The sequence below is a fragment of the Myxine glutinosa genome, chromosome 14 (genome assembly GCF_964187855.1).
Source record: "Myxine glutinosa chromosome 14, kmMyxGlut1.1, whole genome shotgun sequence".
In the NCBI taxonomy this organism is placed as follows: domain Eukaryota; kingdom Metazoa; phylum Chordata; class Myxini; order Myxiniformes; family Myxinidae; genus Myxine; species Myxine glutinosa.
In genome coordinates, this window is record NC_136274.1 from 61,195,703 (window position 1) to 61,215,955 (window position 20,253).

General features: G+C 45.1%; 1 protein-coding gene across 1 annotated transcript in view; it reads left to right on the forward strand.

Annotated features, from left to right (window-relative positions):
• The window catches only part of LOC137439825 (proprotein convertase subtilisin/kexin type 6-like), a 226,743-nt gene that overhangs the window by 154,042 nt on the left and 52,448 nt on the right, over window positions 1–20,253 (forward strand). Inside the window, exon 9 of the mRNA XM_078768303.1 lies at window positions 10,576–10,722. Coding sequence (XP_078624429.1) covers window positions 10,576–10,722 — 147 coding nt within the window. The remainder of the gene's footprint in view (window positions 1–10,575; window positions 10,723–20,253) is intronic.

A 20,253-nucleotide genomic window follows, 5' to 3' on the forward strand; every position in this document is an offset into this window, starting at 1 on the left:
TCCTCCACCCCCCCCCCCCCTCCTTTTCTCCCCCACTTCCCTACCCTCCAATAAAACTCCTGTTCCACATTTTGCAAAATATGTGGTTGCTTTGTTTGAACAAAGGAAAATCCATGTGAAAAGGCTAGGAAAAATTAAGCCGGGAGTGCATATTAATTTCCATTCTGCATGCGGATTATGAAAATACTTATTTGCAATTGGTTCAATTCCAGACAAAAGATTCACCTTCAAACTCCACGGATGCAGAAGTGCGCAGGTGTATGCCAAGCTCCGCTCCTCTCCCCACCAAGGGGCGCACCTTATGTATGGTGCTTAATCGCCCAGAGTGTCATAAAGTCTTCTTTCAACATCAATTTGATTAAGAATTGCAATCTTTTTATTGCGACGTTGACCTTCCACATGTTAAAATAATCTGGGACAGCAAATTTCTGGGAAATTGATCCAGCGGTATGCTGTATGGAATTGTATAACCAACAAACAAGAGTATGACACACACGCGTGTGAGATGCACACATTCATACAAACACACACATACACGACACAGACACACACATACAAACACACATACTCACAAGACACACACACAAGATGGTGGCACAACAAGGATGGCTCGTTACTCCCTCTCCGTCTTTCTTCACAATTCCACCACCTGAACCCATCTGTGATGATTCATGTGCCTCCATTTCGAAGAGGAAAGATGTCAAGACCTTGAAAGGTAGCAGAGGCAGAGAAGGAGGCGAGGATGGAAGCGAAAGGCTGAAAAGCACGAGGCAGTGTGGCATGGAAAGAAGGCCGCGCCAAACCGCCGACATGGGAACAGCACGGTGAGCTCACGATGTGGAGCGGAGCACAACGTGGAGTGCGTGAATAGATGTCTCTGCATGGAGCATAAAGTGAGAGAGGGGCACATGCCTCGTAACAGCAGGATATGCGGCCCTGAGCGAAGTGGCGAGGCTAACATCTTGGTCGGGACGTTGAACAGTCCCTGTGGCCAGGGCCGGCGCCAGACTATTTTGCGCCCTAGGCAAGGCCAGCTACTTCCACCTCCCCCCCCTAATTTTTTTTTGCCAACTTCGATTATTAATTCTCCCGCCTTCCTGACGATGATCAATCCATGCGCCCAACGACGAAATGGCGGCAGCGTTTGGAACATGCCGGATGTGACGTATGGAGAAGGCACATGGGAGCAGGCAACGTCCATTTCAAACAGGATGTGACGTATGCCACGAAGCGTACATGCTCAAAATTAATCACCTACACTATTATGAACAATGAACTCTTATATTTTCCTTTTATTATGTTTTTTCTTAAAACAATAATTTGTATAAAACTGTGACCCTTTAAGGTTCAGTAATGCGCTCCTCTGATGTCTGCGCCCTAGGCGGCTGCCTAGTTGGCCTAATGGTAGTGCCGGCCCTGCCTGTGGCGGTATCCAGAGAAGGAAGAAAACAAACGCGAGTGGGACCATCGTGGTGGAGATGATGGACACAAGACACACACACAAGATGGTGGCACAACAAGGATGGCTCGTTTCTCCCTCTCCATATTTCTCCACAATTCCACCACCTGAACCCATCTGTGATGATTCATGTGCCTCCATTCCGAAGAGGAAAGATGTCAAGACCTTGAAAGGTAGCAGAGGCAGAGAAGGAGGCGAGGATGGAAGCAAGAGGCTGAAAAGCACGAGGCAGTGTGGCATGGAAAGAAGGCCGCGCCAAACCGCCGACATGGGAACAGCACGGTGAGCTCACGATGTGGAGTGGAGCACAACGTGGAGTGCGTGAATATATGTCTCTGCATGGAGCATAAAGTGAGAGAGGGGCGCATGCCTTGTAACAGCAGGATATGCGGCCCTGAGCGAAGTGGCGAGGCTAACATCTTGGTCGGGACGTTGAACAGTCCCTGTGGCGGCATCCAGAGGAGGAAGAAAACAAACGCGAGTGGGACCATCGTGGCGGAGATACCGCATACTGCGAATGGCCGAAGGAGCTCCCTGGACGCCTTGAGTCGGTCTTCAGAGACCGTAAGAAATGGGAGGATCGCAGCCGTCGAATCGAAGAGAAGTCACCTCATGGAGCCAAAGGTAAGAGGAGCATGCACAGCTCGTAACAGCAGGATATGCGGCCCTGAGCGAAGTGGTTAGGCTAACATCTCGGTCGGGAAGTTGAACGGTCCCTGTGGCAGCACCTGGAGAAGGAAAAAAAAGTGAGCATGAGAGCAACCACTGTGGTAGAGATACCGCATGGTGCGAATGGCCAAGGGACCTCCTGGAAGGTTTTGAGTGGCACATTGGAAGCCCCGTACATGACACACAGCGGAGTAGGTGTGTTGGCGAGCATTAAAAAAACATCTCCAAACAAAGGGTCACCTGCCCCCAAAAGAGAAGGCTCTGTGAAGTTTGTGTGGACACACCAGGCACCTGGGGTGTGCCCTGCAAAGATAGATGGCTGCACCTTCCCAAAAAGGAGGCAGAGAGAGCCTTGCATCAAAGTACAAATCTAGGATGATGATACCTGTCTCAAAGGAAAGACCTAAGCAGGACAGCAATTTAAAAAACAATGAAAGCTGGAATGCTAAGCGGAGAGAAGGCATCCTTCCACGCAGAAGGTGCTCTGCATCTGAAGCATTGGGGCTGGGCGGTGGAGGAGACCAATTAATGGCTACGGCACAAACAGATACAAATGATAATGGGCAGAAGGACAAAGGGGTACAGAGGGGCAGAGGAAAGGAGGAGGATGATGAGGAAACAACGTGCTCTGGAAGAGGAGCTGCCTAATAAGATAGAGGTGAGAATGACACCAACTGAAGAGAGACATCCACTAATTTCACTGCATAATATTGTTATGTTTTTGGGGGGTAGGCAATACCTTAGTCCAGGTAGAATTGTATAGGTAGTGTGCTCCGACTGTCGTGAAAAAGAAGAAACCCCATGTAATAAGTAGGGATCCGGTAGACCGTATGTCGTGTAAGCTCGTATCTTCATTCCCATCATGATGGGTGGGGTTATGTTAATTAGTTAGGGATTATGGGTTTTAATCCCCTGTATGTTAATGCCTCTGTTATTTTTCCTCTGTTCCTTATGACACACGCAGCACACACACATAGCCAGGAAATCACGCATTTACCACCCTCAATAAAAACTAACCGAAAGCAGGACATTGAGCACTACCGCTGATAACACCGACATGGTGAGCACACAGGCATGGTCGTGGGGCCACGCCCCGAAGAGCAGTGATTTGTCCAGGATTGATTTGCACAAGCACTGCTAAGATGGGACTCGCTGGTAGGAGCGGACACGGAGATGTCGTCAGGATGACGTCAGAGCCTTGGGTATAAAAGAACGCTCTGCCGACATTTCCCTCTCTTGGCTTTTCCTCTTGATTTCCGCTCTTCTTCTTTGTCTCTTGAGTCTTGGCTTTTGACAATGAAAGGTCGAGGGTCTGGACTTCCTCGCATCGTCTGGCTTTGGTGTTGGTGAACGAGATCGTGAGGAGTGAGCGGAACGCGCGGCGAGGCCTAGTTGGCACCAACGGGCAGTGCAGCCTGCAGTTTGGCGCGCAAGGACGTCGAGGCCTGTGACGATCTTTGACTATTCCTGATGGGGTTCAAGAGCAATTCGGAGCTAAGTGCCCACAATAAATAACACACATTTATTTTCGTTATTTTATATTTCCCTTTGTTTATATTTGAGTCTGTATGGGGCGCTCCAGTTAGGACTTTATTTATGGTTACCGGAATTTCTTCATAATCGGCAAAACAAACAAATCTTTAACCAAAATCAGCCCCCCTGAAAGAAATATACAGTGAATTTTGCAGCAGCGCTATTCATTCAGGAAAAAGTACCAACAAAACCACAAGAACAGAGCTGGTTTCCACAAATAAAAAACCCAGCACCGCCATGTAAGCAAAGAGTCGAAAGCCCGAGGGAGATGCTCAGAAACTGACAACATTAAAATCTCACCTTTATACACAATACAGGAGCTAGACAATGAAGCATCTTACAAATACTTTGGAGTAGAAGAGGGCCACCAAATTTGTCATGAAAATGCACAAAACCAAAGAATATATGTGTAGAACGAGGCTGATCCTGAAAACATATCTCACCCCAAGGAACAAAATCAAAACCATAAACCAACTAGAAAGTGGAATTCGAGATTGCAGACCCTCGCCAGGGCGTGTTTTCAGTAGTTTTTAAGGATTTTGTGTTAAAACAAATATGGCAGCCGAACCACGTGACCGATGACATCATCATGACTTTTTTTTCCTCCACCAATTTATTCCTAGATGACGCTCAAGAAATTTCATCTTGATCGGATGAAGTTTTGTACTTGTCGAATTATGACGTCATAATGGAGGCACCAAAGACATCATCATTAACATATTTTATTCTCAATTTTTTCTATGCAGCGCTTTCGGAGATATAAAGGTGCAAAGTTTTTCGGTTTTTCCAAGGTGGCGCCCATACCACATGATCTATGACGTCATACTTATCATTAAAAAATTGTACAGGTGGAGTTGCACCTATGCTGAAAATTTCCTGTCAACCGGACCACCGGTTGCAGAGAAAATCATATTTATTCTGTACGGATAAACAAACAAACAGACAAACAAATGGACTGAAATGCAATACCCTCTCCTCAGGCGAGGGTAACTAGCAGTACCAGTGGTCCAGTACAGCTGCAGAATAGTAAACTGGCCACAAGCAGATATCAAAAAACTATATATCAAAACTCCTCACTATCCACAAAATGTTCTACAAAAATCAATGCATCCCGAGAATGTAACTGATGAGGAAAGAAGGAGGTGGCGGCCTGATGGAACTCAATCAAGTGTACAGAACGACGACTGTAGGATTAGCAGAGCACGTGAAAAGCTCAACAGACTACTGAGTACAATTTGTGTACAATCATGAACACAACAAACCAGAAAAGGTATCTCTCACTCACCTTGTAAAAAAAACTTCCAAAAACAGGTGTGAATAGAAAATGTCACGCACCAAACCGAAACAGCAACTAATAAAGCCCCAACGATTTCAAAAAGGACAAAAGAAAAATACAACATGAAATACCAGCAGATATATAGGGACAATTGCGAGAAAGACAAAAGAGCATGAAAATATAAAAACAGTTGGACAGATTGGGGAAAGACAAAGAAGGATCACTGGAATGGCTAAGAAGAATCATTATTCTCTAACTAACGAATCATTATTAATGCCCAAGACCAAGGGCACTATGCCAATGGCTCACATAAAATGGTGGGATTGAGTCAATTGGATTCGAGTAGGTTCTGCCAGGTAGAAACAGAAAGTATGATCCACCTCCTATCAAGAAGTGAGACACTCATGTCAGAGCAGCCGTACACCCAAAGGCACAACAACGTATGTGGAGGAATCCACTGGCACATCTGCAGAAACTCTTTTTGATTGGCTTTTTATAAACCTATGCTTTTTGTATCCCTCCACCGACAAATTCGCCGGAGGCATTATATTTTCGCGTTGTCCGTACGGGCTAACCCTCTTTTTTCTCAGCAGCCATATATCCGATTGAGACCAAACTTTCTGGGAAGGAGTGACATCCATGCAGAATGCTTTTATGATAATTGTGACGTCATAAGTCACGTGGTATGGCAGCCATCTAGGATTAAAAGCAAATAATAATAAAAAAAATTCTCGGAAACCGCTGAATGGAAAAATTTGAGACTTGGCACATTGTCAAGTACTCCCAATGGGGAACAAAAGCATGATAATGATGACATCATAGGTGAAGTGATATACCAGCCAAAAATGTTTTAATCAAATTCCTTATCCTAAAAATCTGAAATTGTATGCATATGATCTGACCCATTTGTATTGAAATATTAAACTTATGACATCATAGGTCACATGGTTTGGCAGCCATATTGGATTGAAGGAAAATATTAAATAATTATATCTCTGAAACCGCTCACCCTATTGATGTGAAATTTTACAAATATCATCTAACATCACTGTTGCATATAGTTTGAAAATTATGTCATAGGTCATGTGGTTTGGCAGCCATCTTGGATAGAAGAACGATCCTTATCCAATCAACGTGAAACTTCACAAACGTGATCCCCAACCCATACATATGCAGAGTGATGGCATATACCCGTTGTGGGAGTATGCGGAGGCATATTGGCGACACAGTCGCATTGTTCTAGTTTAGCTATTATTTTAACCTGTTGACTCAAAAAGGGTTGAATTTCTAACCGCATTGATTCATCAACACCACCAATGTGCATTAAAACTTTAATTGCAGGTGTAAAAACAATTGATCCTTTCCAGAAATGGTGGCGTGATGCCGGCCATGCGACATGAATGGCAAACGAAAAACATTTGTGCAGCGAAACGTTGACGGAGAACTCGACGAATTCTAAATATTTGAACATCAATGTTTGAACTCTCTCCGTTTTCATATGATCCTCAATGACGACATGATTTCTGGATCATTGAGCGGGTTGCTGATGCACCCTTTTGGCTGAAATCTGTTTGAAGTACTTGCCATCCATCACCTGTACCATTAGATTTAGAGAAGGCCATCAACGTCAATGATATTCCTTCCAGTAAGCATTAAAATCTTTGATTCTCTTCAACAAAGTTGCCCATAATTAGGCCTTCAGCTGCAACGTCCATTTTTGGCTACTTGGGAGTTTTTTTCCCCAAGAAGAGGTGGCCGCATGACAAAGAAATTTCCACATTGTTCTCGAATGTTCTGTATGGCATAATTTCTGGAATGTTCTGTGTGGCATAATTTCTGGAATGTTCTGTGTGGCATAATTCCTGGAATGTTCTGTGTGGCATAATTTCTGGAATGTTCTGTATGGCATAATTTCTGGAACTTTCTGCGTGACATCATTTCTGGAATGTTCTGTGTGACATAATTTCTGGAACTTTCTGTGTGGTATAATTTCTGGAATGTTCTGTGTGGCATAATTTCTGGAATGTTCTGTGTGGCATAATTTCTGGAATGTTCTGTGTGGCATAATTTCTGGAATGTTCTGTGTGGCATAATTTCTGGAATGTTCTGTCTGGCATCATCTCTGGAATGTTCTGTATGGCATCATTTCCAGAATGTTATGTGTGGTATAATTCCTGGAATGTTGTGTGGCATAATTTCTGGAATGTTCTGTGTGGCATAATTTCTGGAATGTTCTGTGTGGCATAATTTCTGGAATATTCTGTGTAGCATAATTTTGGGAATGTTATGTGTGGCATAATTTTGGGAATGTTCTTTGTGGCATAATTTCTGGAATGTTCTGTGTGGCATAATTTCTGGAATGTTGGCATAATTTCTGGAATGTTCTGTGTGGCATAATTTCTGGAATGTTGGCATAATTTCTGGAATGTTCTGTGTAGCATAATTTCTGGAATGTTCTGTGTGGCATAATTTCTTCTGGAATGTTCTGTGTGGCATAATTTCTGGAATGTTCAATGTGGCATAATTTCCGCAATGTTCTGTGTGGCATAATTTCTGGAATGTTACATGTGGCATCATTTCTGGAATGTTCTGTGTGGCATCATTTCTTCCATTAGCCTGGATCTGGAGACTGAAGTTTGCTCTTCGGTTCGGTGTTTGTGTGTTTACACGAACAGTCTGTGTTGGCTAGCTGGTCCTGCATGTTTGTGATTATTTTGAAAGAAAATGTCACAAATGAATCGTTGTGTTTGAAGACTCGTTAAAATTTGCCATTATTGTGCACAGTCGTTAACAGAAAAAGAACAAGTTGCACTGCAACCCCATTGTTAACAACACTTGATTGTTTATTCCTCGGTGGTTTTTTTTTTGTTTGTTTTTTGGTTTTTTTGTATACTGAATCGAGGCTCGTGAAAGAGCTAACATTTATTTCACAAACAAATCAACCAGACAACAAAATATACAAAAAGAGGGAGCGGAAGACAAGATGGGGAGAGAAGGGGAAGCACACAACCACAACATTTGAGAGCAGGGAGAAGTGTGGGAGGGAGAGGGCTTGGGGGCAGGAGGCGTGGGAAGGGGTGGGGGGGGGGGGGGGAATTGGTTGACAATTTTCGCCATTCTTTTAATTGACTTAATCAGGTTTAAATAATATCTTGCAATGAATGTGAGTCTTCTGAATGTTTTGGTGAAATTACACCTTTTAACCCTTTTCTAACATGGTGACAATGTGGTGACATGCATTGTGATTCTCGTTAGCATCTGTACGATTTCAAAATGCTGTAGAATTCCCCTTATTTTAACCTTTTACAATTTTGCCTTTTTGTTGTATACAAAGTCGAGGCTCGTGGATGAGTTAAAGAACATCACGAAACAGGACATAACAGCCGAACAAGAAGAACATAGTGGAAAGGAGGGAAACACTCCGACAACAGAGTAGAGAGACACAACAGAAGGACAATGGGAGGAAAAATTGGTATGAAGAAGAATGGGATAAAATGGAAGGGCAGGAGGATGCAGGTGGTAAACAAGCTGAATACAAGCTCAAACACAGCAAGGGGAGGAAAGGAAAAACCGGGGATGAAACAGAAATGGGAAAAATGGAAAGGAAGAGGGGGGGGGGGCACAATAACCTGGAGAGGAAGAGGAAGGTTAATGAGGGTAGAAAAGATCATGAATATGGATGGAGGTGGCGATGAACAGTGGATATATGTTCACTAGAAACATCCATCACCTCCCTACGGGTGGGGGGTTGGGGAGCGGGACGAGGGAGTAGTGGACAACCAGTGCTTACCTCCACCACCGAATATGGATGGAGGTTATATTTTCACTCTTACCTGTCTGTCTGTCTGGCTGTGAGCAACTTTGAGATTGCAAAAAGAATGCCATGATACTGTGGAATGCCACTCAAACTGCTCTCGATGCACCTTAACATGGTGTTTTCCCCATGGTGGAAAAAGGCCATAAAACATATCAATATCTTGGGAGTTTTTCAGCAACTTCGGCTGAGCAGGTGCAACGGCAAAGTGAAGGCCTCTTACTCATGATGCAATTTAAGGAGTTTGAAGCGTCAATCATAATACCCCCTCCCAATATCACAGGGTGCGGCACTAAACAGTACACATTTCACATAGATCATTTGTGTCTGCACCACCTTCAGAACCCCTATGTCAAGGTGGGGGACGACAAAGTAGTTACAACCTTTGTCTTATGACCTTTAATTCCCCTAGCAAGTTTGAGATTGGATAAGTAGCAGGAAAGAGCATCAGAGATTGCAGACCCTTGCCCGGATGTGTTTTCAGTGGTTTTTAAGGTTTTTGTGTTAAAACAAATATGGCGGCCGAACCACGCGACCGATGACGTCATCATTTTTTTTCTCCACCAATTTATCCCGAGATGACGCTCAAGAAATTTCATCTTGATCGGATGAAGTTTTGTACTTGGCGAATTATGATGTCATAATGGATCTATATTACATCATCATTAACATATGTTATTCCCCATGGAGAGTTCTTTACAATGAGCCATATCTCAATTTTTTCTATTCACATATTCTTTCTATTCACAGAATTTTTTCTATTCAGCACTTTTGCAGATATCAAGTTTTCGGTTTTTCCAAGATGGCGCCTGTACCACGTGACCTGTGACATCATAATTGTCTTTTTTTAATTCCACAGGAAGAGGTGCACCTATTGTGAAAGTTTACTGTCAATCGGATCAACGGTTGCAGAGAAAATCATATTTATTCTGTGCGGACAGACAAACAAACAAGAAGACGTCATGCATAGCATGATACTTGCAAAATCCACCACACCCGCCCCCCCTGGAAAAAAAGGTTGCAATTGATCCAGCAAATTGTCCATTTCATCAATATCAAAATTGACGATCTTGATCAATGCTTGGGTCAATAGGATGAAAAGTGATTATTTTTAGATGGAAATTGATGATTTTAGAAGTTTTACCTAGAGTTGACCTTTTGACCTCAAAAGAGTTGGTTTCCCAATTCATTGAGGGACTATGCAAGTGCTGTTAAATTTTCAAGTCAATCGGATGAAAATTGATGATTTTTTCAGATGAAAATTTATGATTTTGGAAGTTTGACCTTGAGTTGACATTTTACCTTTTGACCTCAAAAATAGTTGGTTTCCCATTTCAGTGACTCAATATACAAATGCTGTTCAATTTTCAAGTCAATCAGATTAAGAATGGCGATTTTAGAAATTTGACCTCCAGATGACCTTTGACCTTTGACCTCAAAATCGATAGGCTTCTCAATTGTGACGACCTCTACAACTTAGTGAAGTTTCATGAAGATCGGTTGAAAATTGGGACCTGTAGGCGACTGACATACAGACAGACAGACAGACAGAACGACGCACAAGACCAACCAATATACTTGTAAAATGTTCGATTTTGCAAGTAACAAACAGACAAACAAACGGACTCAAATGCAATACCCTTTCCTCTTTGGCCACAGAAAGACGGACACACAGACGAATTGCGTATTTTAGTTTGATGCACACTTTTCATTCTGTCTTTTTGGTGTTGCATCGTAAATTTGCCAATTGGGCATTTTGGGTTTTTATAGGATTAGTTCCTCACCAAAAGTGTTTGATGTGCCAAGTACTCTGTTTGCTTGCAGGATAAACAGGGCAACGTGCGTCCAGGAACACCGGAAGCGGGCATGGAAAGCTCCAATATCGCAAGGAAACTCTTTGACAAGTGGAAACACTTGCGGAAGGAGGTGGTCCGCCTGTGGAATTACATTCGCTCCAGTGATCCGCCGGAGGTAACTGACAGGTCCCATTTGCATTGCTGCTAATGACAGTTTTGCAAATACAATCAGCGTTACCACTTCTGACGTCAAATCATTTGTTATTACGAGCACATTCATCATGTGGCTGATTCAGCTTATTGTAACTATTGCAACTGCAGTGTATCCGCATTGTTAGGCTGTCAATCTTGAAGTACCATAGTACTCCATATGTAGGGATGGCACGGGAAAAAGATGGCCGCCACAAAAAATGTTTCAAAAAGAATACGCTGAAGAGCTGCTACAGAGTGACGTCATAAGCCTTTAAAAGCCATAGTCTTGATTTTAGAGCGTATAAGAGATAGCCCCTCCCTTCCCCCACTTGTGATCGTTATCATGCAAATCCTCAGACAAAAAAGGCAGCTCACATTAATTATGCCACAGTTGTGTGTGTTTATCAGCCATTGGTTGTTATCTCCATATGCAGGTTTCAGAAGGTGGATCGAAATACTACAGGGGCTCCCCGGAATACTACCGGGACTCGATGTATCCACCTCACTAAGGGGTCACGATTCATGGACCAAGCTGTGGTGAAGTTTTGTTCTCAAAGTTTGGTTCCGAAGGCTCTTTTCGGGATTGTTACTGAGCAAAGGACCAGACCCATTTGTAGTAACATTCCCAGAGATTTTTTTTTTTTTATATCTCCATGAGGTTCTTCTTTATCATTATTTGCTCCATTTATCACTGGTACAATTTTGGCACTCTTCAGTTTCCAGGATATTTTGACTTCATTTTTGAGATCTTGGTATTTGGTCATTTTTTTGATTTCTATTTTGTTTAGGCCAAATTTGCTGGGTACTGAAACCTCAATTATCAATGCCATCTTTTCGTTTTTTTATATTAAAAGACTGTATCTGGTTGCAATGCTTTCTTTTCTATGTTCATGCTCGGTGGGATCAAGAAGTCGTATGTGAGCGTTATTTTCTTGTTTTCAATATAATTGATTTGGGTTCATGTTTCCTGAGTTTTCTGGAACTGGAATATTGAAGTTTTTGCAGATGTGCCAGTGCTTTACTCTGCATGTCTTGTTGTGCCTTTGGGTGTACAGCTGTTCTGACATGAGTTTTTTACATCCCAATAGGAGGTGGCTCATCCCTTCTTTTTCTACCTTGCAGAACCAACACTTATTGACTCAGTCCCACCATTTTCTTAAAGCCATTGGTTGCGCTATTTTCTTGTTTTCAATAATTGCTTTGGGTTTATGTTTCCTGAGTTTTCTGGAACTGGAATATTGAAGTTTTTGCAGATGTGCCAGTGCTTTACTCTACACGCCTTGTTGTGCCTTTGGGTGTACAGCTGTTCTGACATGAATTTTTTTTACATCCCAATAGGAGGTGGCTCATGCTTTCTTTATTTATAACTAGAGAAATACCCGTGCTACGCACGGGTGGGAGGCCATGCCGCATCCTGCTGATACTTGCTCCCGCATGACTTTATTTTCCCGGGCGCCGCACAAACGGCTGCACCGATCGAGATTTAACGGATGTTTATATAAATCGTTTAAAAGAAAAAAAAAGCCTTCAATTTCCGATATTTTGCCTTTTCATTTGGGCCTCCCAATTGAAGCCCCGCCCATAGGGCGGGCACCGTTGCTCGACCTAAGAAGATGTCACAATGAACGTCATGCAAACGCGAATGTTATGCGGGAGTCCAAACCTGAGAATGCTGGAGACTAAAGCTGAAATTGGGAAAACTAAATAGCCTATTTTACTCCTGGGGATCCCAGGATTATCCACCCAAAATATCTTTGCGATCGTTTCAGCAGTTTTTACGGTACCTTCGAACGGACAGACAGACGGACATTTGGTGAATTATAGTAAGATGATTCGTTCGCAATCGCAGTTGAGCTGACCTCTTCTTCGCAATTCAAATTAACCTTCTTTGTCTGTACCCAATCTGTCCAACTTTTTTTTGTATACCTCGCTGCTCTTTTATCGTTCTCCAAGTTGGCAGTGTATCTTTTGATATTTCGCCTTGTATTTTTATTTTGTCTTTTTTGCAAGATTTGCTGCTGTGTTAGTTACAATTCATTTGTGACAACTATTTGCACCTGTTTTTGGAGAATTTTTGCAAGGTCGGTTATGGATACTTTTTCTGGCTTGCTGTCTTCGTGTTTGCATACAAATTGGATTCTGTAGTCTGTTGAACTTTTCACGTATTGAGCCCATCCTGCAGTTGTCATTCTGTGCACTTGGTTCAGTTCCTTCAGGCCAATACCTTCTCGTCTCGGCAGGTACATTATTGGGATGCATTGATTTTTGTATAACATTTTGTGGGTAGTGAGGAGTTTCCTTGTTTTGAGATCTAGCTTGTTGATTTCTATTTTGGCCAGTTTATTATTCTGCAAATGTATTGCAATACTTATACTTAAGTTGGATTATGGTGTTCTTAGATTTCCAGAAATCTTCAAGTTTATCTTTCTCTGGGGGACTTGATAGATTTTGCTTTTGTTTTCCTAGTTTGCGATATAATCGTTTTGAGTTATTCTCAAACATCTGGTTTTGCTTTCTCCCGTTATTTACTTAGTCATAGTTTTTTTTAAATCTTCCTTACTATAATTTCTAAAAAAAAATTCCTGTAACCATTAGCTCTCAGTCTTTGCCCTCGGTTTTATAGTCCATTTTTTCTATTCTCTTCTTTAGCTTTGATCTTTGGTTTCCTCTTGTGAATGGCTGCATTTGTCTCGTTTCTTTTCTCAGTTGTTCTCTCGGTGTTGTTATTCTTCATTTCCATGATGGTGCTTGGTCTCTGGCTGCAGGGCCTGGCTTGTTCTTCTGACGGCATTGTTTGCCTGTTACTTTTTCTTGAATGATCATTGCTGCTGCAAAGATTTCCTTCAAGGGAGTGATTTTGGTATCATTCTTCTGAGTGCTCAGTTGGTTCTCCTTGTTGGTGGTTTTGTCCGTTTGTTGTTTTCTATTCCAGAGTTGTATTCTTTCCCTGAGTGGTATCAATCTATTCTCCTCTATTTTGTTGGCGAACTCTTTTTTCAGTCTATGCTGCCCATCATCGTCCTAGTCTTCTTCCTCTTCTCTGCTCAGTTGTTCTCCCTTGCCTTCACCTCATTATTATCTACCATTTTTGCTCTCATCCCTTCTTTCCGTGTAGGTGTCATCTGGTTTGGGTTAGCAGGTTGGTCATGTTCTCGCTCCAGGGGTATGTCTGCCTGCATCGTTTCGTTCTGTTATACTTGGTCTCTGCCCAAGGACCTCCAGTGCTAAGTCCAGGCTTCAGCTTCGTTGCAGAGCCACTCCCAGCACCACTACAAACAAGTCCACTCCATCCTTCTCTTCATCCTCTGGTGAAGGCCCAGGTCCCATCGTCCTTGTGTCTCTTGCCACTTGCTGTCTGGCCCTAGTTTTAATTTCTTATATTTTATCTTTCGTTATATATATATGAATTGTCAATGCCACTCTTTCAAATTTGTAGAGTGGGATCATCTTTGTCCGTCCAGCCAATCCTGTTGACTTTAGTCGGTCCTATACACTTTTTCCCTCCCCTTTCATCCCCCAAGCTTCATGCATGGAATGCATTTTTCAATAAAGGATGATTTTTTTTTCCTCCAAGCTCTTTCCTTATTTGAGCTTCTCATCTGGAGATTTACCTTTGGTGGTTATGGGGCACGTAGCACCTTCATGGCTTCGCACCCCAGTGCTGATCTCTACCTCACTACAAGATGATGTTTTGTCCCACTTGAGAAAGTGTAACCTATTTTTTTTATCAGCGCACATTCCGGTTGCATGGTGTGGCTGTACAGACACTGGGCTATGCCTGTGAGGGGTCTGCGTTCCTGTTTTCGAGATTTTTTTTTACCCGCAACACACGATTTGTATCTCTCTGGCCTCCTGCCCCACACCAGCCCTCACCACCCTATCGGGTTCTTCGTTCATCTGCGAGTCCTTTGCATCGATTCCTGTTCAACGCGAGTCCTTTTCCCACGAGTCCTTTGCATCGAGTCCTTCAGCGTTAGTCCTTTTGAGGGCTTTGCGCAGCGGGTTTTATAGCTACGCCCCCCCGAACCTTCTGGAACACTCTCGAACCTTCTTACCATGCCCTGTGACACAACGCCGCCGTCACCACCTCTGAGCCCTGATTGGCGGCTCGAGCTTACTGTCAGCGCTTCTGCCGCTCCGCCCTCGGCTCCGCCCCGGTCCTCCTAGCCTGCCTCGTGTTAAGTCGCCCAAAATGAACCAACGTTAGCGCAAAAGTGCATGAGGCTATGGACGCTGGATAGTCGGTGGCAGTAGGACCTATTCTCCTGACTCTACTTCAACGCAGAACTAACAATGGAAAGGAACTAAGCTCACAAATACTAAGACATAACTATACTATCGTGAGGCTACATGTTGCTTTTGTGACTAACTATGAGAGGGAAATTTTAACCTTTATTAAACTCACTTTACAAACTCAAAACCACAACACTGCCCCTCTCCCTCGTCAGACTCATCCCCGAGTCGAACCTACAAAAACTGGAACGACCGGTTTTGAGAAAGATCTGGGACTAACTTTTAATTACTTGTGACATATAGATGTGGTTCCCCCTAACATTTACTCTAACCCGTGTGTGCGACAGTTTTACAACACTAAATATGTCCCACCTACTGCGTTGAGTAGTTAACTAACAGAATCACGCCCACAATTAACCGAATCCGGAATTGTTTTCAAACTAAACATAAAGCCGGTGGGCAGCATTTTATATACAAGCACAAAACCTACTCTTATTTACAACTCTATGACCCAGGACCTGTCCTTTTTGGAAAGAAGATTAGAGGGGAGAGAAAGCACAGCAAAGCACAAATACACATTTCAAAAGTCAATTCACATTTTTGCTGCTGGTGTCTTGCATCTTCTATCTTCTGTGTGCACATATCGAACTGGCAACCCCCCGGACCGGCATACAGGCCATTCCTGCTCTTTGGGGCTTAATAAACTTACAATCTTCTAGTCCCTAGCACACAAAATAAAAAAATGCACAAAAACTGTGTTTATTGTATTTGCCAGCAGGGCCAACCCGATGTGGTCCGACTGCATGACATTGATGCCACTCAAAACAAGTGGTCCGAAGATGCAAGGTGAGTTTGCAGCAAAGTGCTACACAGGTGAGGTGTAAGGCCACAAAACTTGTGGTCCATAAGTGTAATGTGATATTGTGCAGCAAAGTGTTTGTGGCAGCAGGGTGCTGCACATGTGCAGCAAAGTTATAACAAACAAAAAGGATACGGCAGCAAAGTGCCATGCAGTTCAGCTGTACAGATGTAGCAAAGTGCAGCAGGGGTGCTGCACAGGTGCAGCTGCACAGTTCCACCTCCAAAATGGTCCTGGGGTGGGGAGAGAGACACGGCACCACCAGCAAAGCGGAAAGGGCACAAAGGTACACAAAAAACACAAGGTAATGCAGCATGAGAGGCGCGGAAGAGCGAGCAGAGCAAGCTCGTCCCTAACCGTTCGTACCCCCCAACGTCAGCTTACACTACCCTTGTCCTTTCTGGTATTTACAAATTCGTCCGTACATCTTGTCTCCCATATCCCCCTCTAACTCCAAATTCGTCTCCCAATCCCTCCCGGGAAGGAAGGAACGGAACAAACACAATGTCCCATTACGTCATGATGCGTCTTGCACACAAATCAGTTCACTTGGTATTGGTGCGGAGCTTCGTTCTCCTTTGTGAATGGATGTGGATGGCGCGAAGGGAATTTCTCTCATCCTAACTACACTAACTGACATTAACTCATTTGAACTACCCGGGGTCATACCCTGCCAATCGGCCATCTTTAAACTATGTGGTTCTAAAAACCGGATTCCCCATTGACCACCCTGCGGTGCCCTATGAATTTGGGTCTCACTCCCCAATTTTTCATACTGGTGTGATCCTGGGTTCGAATCCCGGTCGATCGCTGAATTAACGCCAGGGGGTTTGACTCAGCCTGTCATCCTTCCGAGGTCGGCTAATTGAGTACCAGTTCACTGGTAATTCCCTGTTTGTCGTAAAAGGCGACAAAAAGGGTTGGCGGCAGGAAGGGCATCCGGCCGTAAAACATTGCTTCAAAAAGGGGACCAACAAAAAAACAACAACAACCACGGTGCCCGAAAAAGGCCAACCCCCGCGAAAAATGGCCTATAAAGGTGGGTTTTTTTTTTCCCCCCCCCCAATTTTTCATACTGTGCCCTTGCACAATTTCGGGGCTGGGTCGTGTGGCTCCACAAGCGGGTCCAACTACCTGCGCACCTCTGCCACTGAAGTCGCCCACCCGAGCTTACCTGCTCCTGTGACTACCTAAACTGGGGAAGGCCCTCCCTGGCTCTTTCCCCCTGATGCCCTCCTTGGCATTGGGCTACCCGGGTCCTTCCCTTGGATCCTCGGGCCTCACTGAACAACTTACACTACTCTAACTGGCTCCCAGAGCCTACCTGCGGCCTCACCTGGCCGACAAACTACCAGTGGCGGAGTGCCCTAATAACCATACGCACCAATTAAGCCACACGCCCAGCCATTTCACTGACGCATGCACCCAACCAAAGCACTACTTGCCACTTCCCGCACCACAGGTGTCAATATCCAAACAATTTACCTAAGCCCTCTACCTGACTTTAAACTACCCACCCTGGGTATTCGTGAATGGGTCCATTTCCCCCCATTCACTCCTTCGCACCATGCATTCCACACCTTCTATTCCCACACCTTCTATTCCCACATCAAGCATTCCACACTACTCATTCGCACACCAATTATCTTCCACACTACTTTTTGTTTCGCACACCTTTCTCCTCGCACACCTTTCGTGCCCACACACTTTTTTCCTCCATTCACTAACCCGCGCTATCCCGATGGTGATGGTTGTCCGCTCTCACATTGTGATGGGTGTCCGCTCTCACATTGTGATGGGTGTCCGCTCTCACATTGTGATGGGTGTCCGCTCTCACAAACCCGCACTATCCCGATTGTGATTGGTGTCCGCTCTCACATTGTGATGGGTGTCTGCTCTCGCATTGTGATGGGTGTCCGCTCTCACATTGTGATGGGTGTCTGCTCTCACATTGTGATGGGTGTCTGCTTTGACATTGTGATGGGTGTCCGCTCTCACATTGTGATGGGTGTCCGCTCTCACATTGTGATGGGTGTCCGCTCTCACAAACCCGCGCTATCCCGATTGTGATGGGTGTCCGCTCTCACATTGTGATGGGTGTCCGCTCTGACATTGTGGTGGGTGTCCGCTCTCGCATTGTGATGGGTGTCCGCTCTCACATTGTGATGGGTGTCTGCTCTCACATTGTGATGGGTGTCCGCTCTCACATTGTGATGGGTGTCTGCTCTCACATTGTGATGGGTGTCCGCTCTCACATTGTGATGGGTGTCCGCTCTCACATTGTGGTAGGTGTCCGCTCTCGCATTGTGATGGGTGTCCGCTCACATTGTGATGGGTGTCCGCTCACATTGTGATGGGTGTCTGCTCTCACATTGTGATGGGTGTCCGCTCTCACAAATTTTCACTCTCCCGATTGTGATGAGTGTTCGCTCTCACAAATTTCACTTTCCTGATTGTGATGGGTGTCTGCTCTCACAATTTTTCACTCTCCCGATTGTGATGGGTGTCCGCTCTCACAAATGTTCACTCTCCCGATTGTGATGGGTGTCCGCTCTCACAAATTTTCACTCTCCCGATTGTGATGGGTGTCCGCTCTCACACCACTACTTCCACACACCAATTATCTTGCACACCTTTTGTCTCGATACAATTCCTCACACAATTCCACAAACACACAGCATCATCTATCTAACTGCTTTTCCCCCTAAGCTTGTGCTTTCCCATCATCCCGTTAAACTAAGCACTCCCCTCGTCATTAACAACCATCGAAACTACCTACGTCCCCTCTACAGTACAAATGTCACTACTTAAATCTTGTCCCTACTGTCCGCTAATTTCCCTATCAATTATCCTAGCCCGCCCTCGGCTAGCTTGGGTGCCCCATGGAGGTAACCATCGCTGGTCCCCCATGTGCATGTCACTGCCATCCCCCTAATCTAATGCTAATGAGCCCAGAGTGAGGAATGGTAAAACTACCATTCCTCCACGCAGGGCACCATTCGCCAACACTATTGCTATTCGTCCGCTACACTGGAGGCTCTTCGTGCGGAAATACATCGCCATTACGGCTCGACCTCGAGAGGCCGAGCGATCCGTGCGGGTGGTTGGTCTACTTTAGGTTGGGTCCGTCCGGCATTTTCGATCCAGGGGAGGAGGCATGGAAGGGCCGAGGTACAGAGCTCCATCTCTATACGAGGCCTCGCGGTCCCACGCACGATGGCCCAACCGCCCACGGTCGGAGCATCGCACCCGCCAGGGGGCGCGGCTCCGAACTCTCCTACCTCCCCTTGAACCTTGCCAATTCCCTTCCCCGCCACGGCGCGGCACCAATCATAAAGGGCGGGGGCCGGCACGGATCGTGCACGTCGGTCCTTGTGACACGGCCGTGGCATCGATCCCCGCTGGTCCCCGCAGCACACAACTCACCGAGGGCTCACGTCGGCTATCCGTCGCGCTAGACGCTACCCCGGTCTGTGTCGATGCTCGAGCCGCATTCTCACCACACGCGACCCATTCCACACTCGCACACCGTGGCGCTCCAGCGCCTCCCATACACTCCCTGCATTCTGTTACAGCACTCTCCTGTGCACATTCTTCACTTACACACTCAGGTGCACACCACCCAGGCGCACTCACGCCATTCACACACTCCATTATCACACACCCTCGCGCACACCCTGGCACACTCATACCACTCACGCACTCCGTTACACACTTTTCCTCCACACACTCGTTTACCGCACACTTCTCTGTTACACACTCCATAACACAATCGGCCATCAAACACCCTCGCACACACCCTGGCACACACTCTTCCGTTACGTACTCTGTAACGTCCATGGGTGTGCACTCTCCTGGTACACACCCAATAACATGCTCTGGTGTGCATTCTCTCTCACTCTCCTCGGCCATCGCACACTCTTTTTCCATACACCCTTCTCGTGAACATTCCATCATACACTCGCGCTCCGGTGCACACTTTTCTCGCACATGTGCACCAGTCGTGCTCGCACACCGCACCACGGACCTTCCACGACCGCCCGGGTTTCGTCTCGATCCCAAGCACGCCAAAACCTTTTCCTGCCAAACACATTCCCGCTCACCTTAGGGACCTTCTTCTCCGGCAACACCACCTGCAAACTTTTATTGGGGTTAGCAAGCACGGCATCACGATGTGAACACAAACTTTGGGTGCAATCCATTTCTACCTCCCGTGATATATTTTCTATTTCTGCCATCTCTTCGGCCCCAATTTCAATCATTTCTTTTATTTCTTCGACGACCGCCGGCGCACATAAAATTTATCTATCTATAATTCCAGTAATCTCTGTGTGTGTGTGTGTGTGTGTATGTGTGTGTGTATGTGTGTGTGTACACACACACATACACACACACATACACACACACACAGAGATTACTGGA